At 40.9% G+C, this 11,299-nt stretch overlaps 1 protein-coding gene across 4 annotated transcripts in view; it reads right to left on the bottom strand.

Moving 5' to 3' along the window:
* Positions 1–278: 278 nt before the first annotated feature.
* LOC106601502 (growth arrest-specific protein 7) overlaps positions 279–11,299 on the bottom strand; it is a 31,172-nt gene continuing 20,151 nt past the window's right edge. For all 4 annotated transcript variants that reach the window (XM_014193726.2, XM_014193727.2, XM_014193729.2 and 1 more), the window contains 8 exons: positions 10,986–11,101; positions 9,067–9,141; positions 8,860–8,938; positions 7,976–8,104; positions 7,238–7,361; positions 5,149–5,228; positions 4,918–5,016; positions 279–2,418 (listed from right to left, as the gene is read on the bottom strand). In XM_014193726.2, the coding sequence (XP_014049201.2) occupies positions 2,305–2,418; positions 4,918–5,016; positions 5,149–5,228; positions 7,238–7,361; positions 7,976–8,104; positions 8,860–8,938; positions 9,067–9,141; positions 10,986–11,101 (816 nt within the window). In that variant the 3' untranslated portion in view covers positions 279–2,304. The remainder of the gene's footprint in view (positions 2,419–4,917; positions 5,017–5,148; positions 5,229–7,237; positions 7,362–7,975; positions 8,105–8,859; positions 8,939–9,066; positions 9,142–10,985; positions 11,102–11,299) is intronic.

Raw genomic sequence — 11,299 nt, 5'->3', positions numbered from 1 at the left:
CGGGTTGACTCGTTCTCTCTCTAAAGCCTGATTGGCTCCCAGTAATGCATGGCCTGGTTTCATGTTAATATTCCCCACCTGTCCTATCTCCCTGGATCTCCCTGGCCAATCCACAGACAGTCAGAGGGGAGGGGATTGACTGTAAAAGCCTGAGGCAAAAGGCTGAATTTCATCTGCTTACTTGGATGAATCCAATTCATTTAAACATGTCCCAGAACTTGAAGTAAGTCAAACTGTATGTAAGCCAGTATATGATAATGAAACAAAACCCTTTTAAGTCTTGTCAAATCGTATTTCAAAGGAAACGATTTATTGTAGACACAGCATTCTACAGTATATTGTCTGGACAAAGGTCACCAATGATTTGACATTTCTTTAAAGATTGGAAACATTTGAATTGACGTACTTGAGAAATGGAAATCAGTTAACAAAAGGCAACTAAATCAACATTAACATTTCTACAAAATGACTGGTTAAGTTAAGTACATTAACTTCTAATGTAAGAACTTTACCATAACACATAACATTGACACATACTGTAGCAGGATAACTTATACAATAAGTACAACATTTCAATCTGTATTAGTTTGGGGTAGAATAATGCAAATCATTTCAGTGGTATTTTCATATTTTCTCATCTAGAAACAATGTGGATAAGGCATGTATATACTGAATAGATGTTTTCTCTGTATGCATGTCTTGGCATAATGTGGATAATGTATTATCTACATTAGAATATGAAAGGAATGATAGTTTGAGGAGATGGTCCATAAACACAGTAAATCCCTGCTTTGTTACACTTCCAGAATAACTAACAGATGGCAAAATACAGACTGACAGACAGACAGACAGACACACAAACATGCAGTATTTTATATTATGTACGCTTGTTTAGGTGGATATGTTGGCTAAAGGCTATGCTATTATCTGTTAATAGCATGCTGTATGAAATGTATGGACAAGTACAGGTTCTAGTGCAAGTAACACTGACCACTTTTTCTGATGAGCTTTGCGAGTCATTAAAATGTGACTTGGAGCTTCCAACTTAGCACTCCTCTTGGATATACAAAGTGTACTGTATTTAGGATAAATGCAAAATAGCAATTCCCAACTCTAAGCAATGGTTGACTCCCAAAGTGCCCGTGCAAAATAAATGAATGATTTTAGAATCTGTTGACTATTATACTGTTATAATTAACTGACAAACAACAAGGTACAAACATTTAGTTGACCGAAAGTGCAAGGCCACAAACAGTTAACAGCAAAATACATCTAGCTTGTATCTACAAATATACACTGATGCAGAATAGAATATATCAAGAACATTCCAGGTACTGTTTATAACCTTGAGGCACTAAAAGGTGTTCATTGTAACATGGATCGTCGTCATTATTGTCTCACCACTGATCCAAAATAGACTCAGGCCTATGTTCCAATCTGCCACATGAGGTGACTTGTGACAAACATGCTGTTTCACAATCCTAAACATCTTACCCTATTCAACTTTGAGAGAGGTTGTTGTACATAAATGCATGTTCATGACAAACCTTAATGAGTTGATTCACTCTTGTTCATTGAGTGCAGTAAGTTGGAGTATATACTTTCTGTAAACACATCCCATATACATTGTACTACAGTGCCAAGACAGCCATCATATTTCACAAATATGCACTTAACCATATACAGTAAATGTAAGATATTTCCCAAAACATGCATATCTTGACAGGTAAAATGAATTGCTGTAAATATGAAAATATATCATATTTAATCTAGGATATCACATAATGTTTCATATTCCAGTATCTAAAATAAAGTGAAATGTTAATAATTAGTTGTTCAGTTTATATGCCACAATTCTAAGGTTTTACAATGCATCCAATCTATTCCTCAAATACATAAAAATGTATCCTTCTTAATAGTGTAAACGTCTAATATTACAACAGATAAAAAACAAAATTATTGGTTATGCTTGTTTAGTGGCATTCATTATACAGAGTAAAACTATCAAACATTGTATTACTGTAACATGCTGGTATTTGGACAATTGATCTATCTCTTGTTTTTCCATTGTAGGTTCAAAAGCACTGCATTGGGAATGCTAACTTTTCTCCAGTTATCACTGCGATAACATTGTGCTATTCTGATGTCATCATAGACAGAATGTACAGGCCTCACCTTATCCTGAACATACATGCACCTGCACCTGTAGCTGTAGTTGGAATGTTCTGTGAGAGGCCTGGGATTCTGACAGTATGGAGGTGGAGGTGTTGCCTCTGGCTGCTTGAGGTACGTCAGTGTAGTTGACTATATGTCCATGTCCACAGGGCGGAGCTCCCCGGTCTTGTGCTCCTGCACCCACAGCTCTCGGTCTTTGGCTGGGTCCACACTCTGAAGCAGCTGATCCACTGGCTCCACCGTCTGCCAACCAACACACACACACACACACACACACACACACACACACACACACACACACACACACACACACACACACACACACACACACACACACACACACACACACACACATGGACCTTCATCGCACATGAAGCCAACACTGACACATCTCATAGACAATGTAAATGCTTAGAGAACTCTTAGATGCGCATACAGAACACAGTACAATGAGGGAAGAGACAGACACTTCTATCCATAGTGGACAGGGTTAAGCTTGCTGTTTCTGGAGACACATCAAGCTGCCTTATGCTAATACAACTGGAGGCAAAGAAGTGTGCCAGCAGGTATCAGCTGAGCTTGTTCTAGTGGCCTTCTAAAGGACAACCTCCTTATTAGGCTGATCAGTAGTGTGCCACCTGTAATTGGCCTTCACCATCACCCAAAGCGGCACTACCCTTGGTACGGGACCCTAAACGTCTCGTTAGATCTGCAGGTGTTCACACCTCCTAAATGAGGAGAGCATCTGGGTTCATTCTCCCTGTTCAAGTATGGCCCAGTGAAGCAGCCAGCAGGGGATGAGAACAGCTGGTGAAGGGGTGACAGAGGTATGGTGATCGAGTTCGGAGGCAGTGAAATCCTTTTAACTGTTTGGCCAGGATTTTCACAACAAACATGCTTGCCAAAACGTTGATCTGAGTACATTGCACAAATTCTTTGTATTGGGATACTTCTTCTAGAATTGTTAACTAAAAGGATCTGCTTTAAAAAAATCAACATACACCACATACTCCAAATGACCTATTTCACTGATGACCATTTGGTTTTACTGTAGCACTATGCTCTCCAAAAGAAGGTCATCATCACAAAGTGCAACCTATGTTGTATATTTAATTATTTAACATAAGTTAAAAACTGCTCATCAATTAACTAGGCTGACCATGGCCAATCTGGTCTCATAGACTAGACGTAGTAAGTGTAAATACAGGACACTCAAATGAGTATGATATGTTTGGCATGGTTACATGAGACAGAAGGTTACGGGTATAACGCCAACGTCTAGCAATCCAAAGTCTGCGTACTCGAATCTCATCACAGACAACATTAGCAACTTTGCAACTACTTACTACTTTTTAGATACTTTGAAACGACTTAGCACAGGGGTCTCCAACAGATCGATCTCGCAGCCCACCTATGAGTAGCTCGCCAACAATTCTGAAAGTACATGTATTTTTCACGTTCCACCGCAAACTGACATAAACAAATCTCACAAGTATCAGAGACCGCAAGCTTCCATTTACAATCTAATTAACGCAACATTGACATTATCCCACCATTGGTTAGCCACTATTCGCTTAAAAAGCCAAACCTAACATGATATCTGCCAATTAATTTCTTACCTGGCAGAAGTACTGTATATCATGAGTAAGTACATCATTTGTGTCTATTATTTGCAAACGTTACCATGAAATAAGCATCAGTAGTACAGAACCATTGCTAGACCGGCACATTAGATGGCACATTGCTCACTCTCTAGATGCGCAATTAAAGGGCCAGATGCACAATTAAAGGGCAATTATACTAAAAAATCTAAACGTGTTCGTTTTCTTCAAGACCAAAAAAAAGGCTCTTCTGATGTGATTTAAACATTGACATGGACTCACAACATCCAATTTCGTTGTTTCTCTATGAACACAGTACAATGAGGGGAGAGACAGACACTTTATGTTTCTCAAGTGTCATTTTGAAAGTGAAAAACAAAAACAATCTTAAAACAGGAAAAATAAAACTGAAAAAACATAATTTGGGAAAATATAAAACAATTTGGATTTTATAGAGCCCCCCTTAGATGTGTTATTGACCATTTTTAAAAACAGCTATATTGACAGAAAACATAATGCACTACTTTCTCATGTACACTAAGGTCCCAGGGAAGAGTTGGAGGGGAGAGGAGAAGAGAACAATGTGACTATTTTAAAGCTAGAAAAAAATGAGTAGCTCGTGAAATGTTTTTTAGAAGTAGCTCTCATGTCAGAAAAGGTTGGAGACCCCTGACTTAGCATGTTAGCTAAACCTTCCCCTAACCCTAATCTAACCCTTAAACTAACTCCTAAAACTAACCTTAACCCAACCTTAACCCCTAACCTCTAGCCTTAGCCACCTAGCTAACATTATAATTCATAATTCTTAACATATCATACGTTTGGCAAATTCTAAACATATTGTACAAATTGCAATTCATCACATATTATACGAATTGTAATTCGTAACATATCATACGAAATGGATGATGGACATCTACAAATTAACACATACCATATGAAACGTAACATATCATGCTAATTGGGGTGTCCCAGATTTTACTTTTACTATGTTACGTCTAGGTCTGTTACGGTGACCGTATTCTACCCTTGAGTGCAGGTTGTCATGACAACCGGGACTCAGCAAACATCCACATGTTCTGTAAGGCTGACTCAAGGGAACAGCCACCTGTACTGTAAGTGAAATGGACACATGGCTCACACTTTGGTTGAACATGTCAGTTTCATGTCGCAGCGTTGTGTACTGGCGTAAATTTTGTCGTATCATCTCCACCCTCTCAACCTCAAGTCTCTCCAGCTCCTGAAGAACAGAGGGAAATAAATAGACAAGGAATCAACCTCACTGTCAAAACAAAGATAACGATGAACATGATCAGCTTTTATTGTTTGTTATCAACAATGAGACTATGAAGAGTTAGTTCAATTGTATTACCAGGCTTGTGGTGACCATCTCCTCAAACCACTTGGACTGGGCCCGGTTGTACAGGTCCACATTGTGCATGAGGTCATCACCTGTAGAGAACAGATTCAGAGTGGTCATTCAACACAGTGTATTTGACAAGGAGGTAATACTCAACAAATCAACATTACGTTGCTGGTATACCTGTGCAGTTAAATTGAGGTAGTTAAAGATGAAGTACTACCGGATTGAAGTATTTACTACATTAAATGTAGGCCCTAAATGAACTTATGCATGAGGAAAGGTGTGCATGAACTCAGTCCCTATGTCTCCAGCCAAGGGCACTCAGTAACCATGCGTGTTGCAGTGTGGGACATCTCTATCGATGCAACGTAATGCAGAGGCTAAACCACCGATGCTAACCTCTGATGCTAAGTCTATAAAAGCTTGGTTCAATAGGTTTGAAGAAAAGTGCAAAGCAAATGTGACCTAGAAACATTCTTCTACATTTCAGATCAATCTATTGGACATATATTACAAAGGCCTACTGTAGAAAGGGTGTAAGAAACAACCTAAAACAAAACTACAGAGGAAGTTATTTTACAATCCAGCCTCTCCAATAATAGCACATCTCAATCTATATGGAAATGAGGCCAGGGTTTTTAATGACATTTGCCCCTGGAAAAAGTGAAAGACACAAGGCAGACATCATCTAAAGCGTGCCTAACGGGATCTATTGATTAGAGCTGTGAACTGAGACTAATTATCTGAGTGGGAGAGAGAATGAATAAGATGCCGGCTTTTATTTATTTATTTTTTCATGCTGGCTTTTTCCTCTAAAGTGTGTGCATAGATATGTACGGAAAAACCAATTACGATCTTGGCACCTATTTGTACTATCATACTATTTGGAATACAGAGAAATGGGAGCCCCAGGCATTGAACTGCATGGCTGATCATAGCCTCATGTTATCTGAATTAAGCATATTCACTGTGATTCCACATTCAAATATAAATGCAAAGCAAGATGTGTTTGTCTCCTAAGCACATGATAATGCAATGTTTTTGAGATCCACAGTACAACACAAAACACTGGAAAATAGACTTGCAGTATAACAGATGGTTTTAAGTATAAATGAAGAGACATTGCTCAATATTTTGACTAAGCTAATTGCTTAGTATCATTACATTACTATAGGCTGCTGTTGGCAGTGAGCTTTAGTGTTGTCGGCCTCCTGTCTGAGCTCTCAAACCCCATCCATGTCTGACTGAACGCCCCCACATTCCCTATCTGACTGCAGCACAGCCCCACCTCACCCCCTCTGCCTCCTGCTGGGGATAACATAGTCTTCTTAGACAACACAGTCTGGGATTCCACCCCCAAGTCTGAACCCTGAGCGTGTGAAATATATCTGCACTGTCCGCACCCCTGTCTCTGCTCCATTTACACAACAGGCCCGGCCATGTGATCCATGTCGCCAGATCTGACTGTTTGGGATGCCTGGCTGGTCCAGATGGGACAAGTCCTCCATTGATACCCTTGTTCACTGCGACCGAAAGATTAGCCCTGGGGATTGTGGGTAATGGTCCTCTCCCAGCCGACTTATTATCCCACCACAAAAATAGATCATTAAACTTGTTCCCATGTTGAAATACTACTGGCTCTCTTTTGCAATGTTTTCTGGTGTTGTGCCAGGGGGTGCTTTCCTCAACAGAGTTCTCACTCTGTCGGCTATGCCTCTTGCTGTTGAAAACACCACCACAACTTTACACAATGGCAGCACAACATCACAACGGTAGGCATTTTGCGTGCAACGCAAGAGTGGCCTTAAAAGCGGCTTACGCAACATAAAAGCGGCTGCTCAGCGATACAGGGCTGATTTATCAAGAAACACAGCTGTGGGTGAATTGAACGGCTCAGATTTGAAAGGAGAGAAGCAATTTGTCGCCTTTAGAAGTACACTGTGGTAAGTTAATAAAAAGCACACCTGAGAATGCAGCATGCTTTGGGTGCATGTTCTCTCCTCTCTGGGGGTAGAATCGGCACCGCTATGCTGGTGTTTCATGGAACTGTGACGTGCGGCTGCTCTACATATGATGCACTGTGTGTTTAACCCCTGACCTGCTTGTGTGGATTTCCGCCGGGCCTTCTTGATGTCCTCCTCGTGTTTGTTCATGTGCTTGATGTCCAGCTGCTGGGTCTTCACCTCCAGATCTTTCTGCCGGTCTGCCAGGGCTTTACGGGCCTACAGCAACCCAAGTAGCAGTGTGAATACAGAAACAATATGAGTAATTTCATGCTAATCCTCAGATCTACTGAACCTACAGCTATTACCACAGTCATTGCAGCCCTTTCATGTCGGCTACCTATTTCCCCACTCAAATCCCAGCCTCATCCCTTAATCTATTCTTATTTCACATCACAGGATCTTCCTTCATCTCGTCTGTTGAGGCAATTCTCCAATGTCATGATGTAACACTGTTGGAAATGTAAACACAGCACTTGGCAGGCACGGACCGTAAACCCACAAAATCTCCTGTGTTTAATGGATGCCAACTAAAATAAAACAGGACGTTATGATCGTATGAAGTCAATCGATTGATTAATCTAGTCTATAGGATTACCATGGGGAGAAAGATAGGCAACAAAAAGCAACAGGTTTTTCCTGAGCAAAAAACCAGTTCATCTTATAATAGGTTGAATGGTTTCCATAGTCCAACAGAATAATGCTGTGGTGTAGTCAGATCATCCCTAAACCACTTCTTCTGACATACACTTTGGATCGTTTAAAGCTTCTCTGGGAAAACCTGAATTGTAGGACAAGGATTATAGGATGCTTTGGTTTAGAATGGTCCATACCTTCTCCACGCCTGCATAGCGGCTGGCCAGCTGCTTCCTGAGGTCTATGATGTGGTGATCGTACTTCTTCAACTCCTTCTTGAAGTTGTCTCTGAATGTCAGCAGGGGCTTCTCCACCTCACACTGGAGCTGAAGAGGTACAGTTATTACAGTTGTAATTGATATGTAATCATGTGTAACTACACTGTAACTACATTGCACCTGCCTATCTAACTACTATACACCGATTTAGAGTCCTAGTAGGCCTATACAGGATATATGTGACCTAGCTGCATAAAGCATGGATACAAATAGTCATGAAAAGTGCACTTAGGCCACTATATGTTCAAGAGGATTTCTCACTCTTCCACTTGACCACACGTTACCTAACCCCATCCCATCAGCCGGGGTGTCTCCGAGCTCAGAGGAGAGGGGATCATGGTGTGCTGCGCGTCCGCAGCCTGGGGCTCATCAGAAGACACCACTAATTAGTCAGACAATGGAGGCGATGTAAAGCTTCAAGGCTACCTCTGCTTTATTTTAAGCATTCTTAAAAGACCCAGTAGATTTTTTTTCTTCACTGGTAATTGCTGCTGTAAGCTTCCCCCCTCTTTTTCTTTGCCCATGTCAGACCAGAGTGAGGTAAACAAACACCCCAGTACGTGGTCATAGAGACCTTGGATTGACCAAAGGAACACATAAATAAACTGACTGCCAACTAAGCCTTCTCTAAAGGCTCCATAGCTCATAGAAAATACATCTTATAATGTTATTGAGGGTATGAGTGAAGCATGGATGTTGTCCACTTCCGTCGGTTCACATCGAGATTTTTGAATTTTCTTGGTCTGTTACAGTACATGCAATCTATAACATCCACAGTATCTTCTAGCAAGACAGTAGGCTACCTTGTTGGAGAACTTGAGGTGGACTTCAGCCTCGTCATGACAACTCCTCTTCAGCTGGGCCCAAGCTTCCCCAAGGGTTCTGGAATGGGATCAAACAAGAGACATCAACCAAACTGGATAGAATGGATGGGAAAACACCCAGGTAGCAAACAGGTATATGGTGAAGAATATAGAACGAATAGAAATCTATTCTGTTAACTCACTCACCCCTCCTCCTGAGCAGCCAAGGGGCTCTGGGAGAGCTTGGAGAGGTTCTTAGAGTATTCATCTTCAATCTTTATCCTGCAACAGACAAAGACAGCCATGGGGCTCTAAAGTATGGGACTCCAGGGAAGACCAATAGAGGAGAACATTTTTTAAAAGCTGACAGAGTTTCAGAGGAGCATTGGGGCATGGAGACACTGTCCTCCAGTACATCACTGACACCCAAAGACATACAGCACTGTGGCCACAGTGTTTAAAGGCAGAAGCCTATTATTCTGTGCTGAGAAGATATCAAACAATATCCTATAACAACAGCCTGGATATGAGTTAATGCACTTTCCTGTGGAAAGGACAGAGATGGAAATGATGTGAGGCTATTTACTCATGGCCACCCTGAGGGCGACTCAGAAAGGCCAGCCGTATTTCTGTGACATTCAATTATCCCACAAATACCCATTAACCATACACATCTGAGTAAACCTGTCCTCTACGGGACGTCACTAAGGCCATTCCAAAGAAATGGATATGGCCAGAATCTGACATCAGGTCAGCTGTCTCACTGAACCAATGAAGAAAGGTCAGCCCTGAATTAGGATGTTGGGGAATGGGGCCTTTAAAGGATTTGTGTGAATGCAGTCAGGGAAAAAAGTGAAAGTCCACTTAATTCTCAAGTCTATTGAGTCAATGGGAACTTTTGTGGTGGGCGCAAAATGGGGCCTCTTGCTATGCTGAAGCCTATGAAAGCATATGTTTAGGATGTCCACTTTGTGTACGTCTACAACTTAACGTTATAAACCTAGTACAGTACAACACATTTATCTGAATTCAAATGTGCATTTTTTAAATTTTTTATTTGGATCTCTTTTAGTCCCCATTTGGACTAATCTTCCAAGAGTCCTTAAACATTAAAATACAATTTATAATATGAACACATTTTCACATATAACACACTATTACAAACATACATAATATACTATATACTAAATAATGACCCAATAAATACTCAATCTAAAAAATATTGATTCTTCATCTACTATAGTCCCACAACATTTCTATGTATTATATTTCAATTGTTTTAAAATAATGTTTACATTTATTTATTGAAAGGTTTCTGGTTTGCTCAGTTAATTTATTCCATTTCTTTATTGCTCTAAATCGAAATGTTATTTTGCCTATTTCTCTTTTCTGTCTGGATAACGCATAGATGGTGGACAATCTATTCCTAGTATTTACGGAATGTCTGTCTCTTACCAACTGAATACCATTGTGAATAGAACTTGGCCGTTTTAAAGGATGTATATTATGAAATAAAATAAGCATGTTTTTTTCAATTATCTTGTCCATAGATGACCAACCAAGAACATTGCGCATGACTGCAACAGAAGAACCATATCTCCACCTTAAAACAGTCCTTGCTGTTTTGTTCTGTGCAATCTGCAGCCTCCTAATTTCACTTGATGATGCATTTCCCCAGACCACAGAACAGTAGTTCACCTGACTCTCAACTCTCAATGCATGGGGATGATATACCTGGGGCGGCAGCTAGCCTGGCGGTCAAGAGTGTTGGGCCAGTCCCCAAGTCGACTAGGTGAAAAATCTGCCGATGTGCCCTTGAGCAAGGCACTTAACCCTAATTGCTCCTTCAAGTCGCTCTGGAGAAGAGCGTCTGCTAAATAAATACAATGTAAATATATGAATAGATTCTATAGAGTGGAGCCAGGTTGTCAAGGACAAAATAACCCATGCTCTACAATAACATAATGATAAAGACAAGAGAACCCTGTTTCACCCTGATAAGACACGACAAACAGTCCAAATAAGATTACGATCAAAAAGATACGATAAAGAGCATCAATAACCTTTCCCAACACACAAAATACACAGTACCACTGACCCCTTCCAAGCTGACTATGTTGTGTTACCTCTCCCGGACGAACTCAGCCATCTCCTTCTGCATCTGTTTGCCCTTGAGCTGTTTCTGCAGCAGCACCTCAAAGCCGCCCACAGAGGGGGTCCCCTGGGGGTCCTTCTTGTCAGTCTGAGGGAGAGGATGGAGCATCAATCACACACGCAGACCAATACAGCCACAGACTTCATTTCATGGAGAAAATGACATTGTTTACATTGAGTGTGTGTGAGTGGTGAGGGGTGTTGGGGAGTGTGTGTGTGTGGATGAGTGTATGAGTCAGAGAACTACAAATGTATGTGTCAAGGAGTGCATGCGCACGTGGGTGTG

This window comes from Salmo salar, chromosome ssa03 (assembly GCF_905237065.1).
Source record: "Salmo salar chromosome ssa03, Ssal_v3.1, whole genome shotgun sequence".
Lineage (NCBI taxonomy): Eukaryota > Metazoa > Chordata > Actinopteri > Salmoniformes > Salmonidae > Salmo > Salmo salar.
This window is presented reverse-complemented; position numbering and strand designations above follow the sequence as displayed.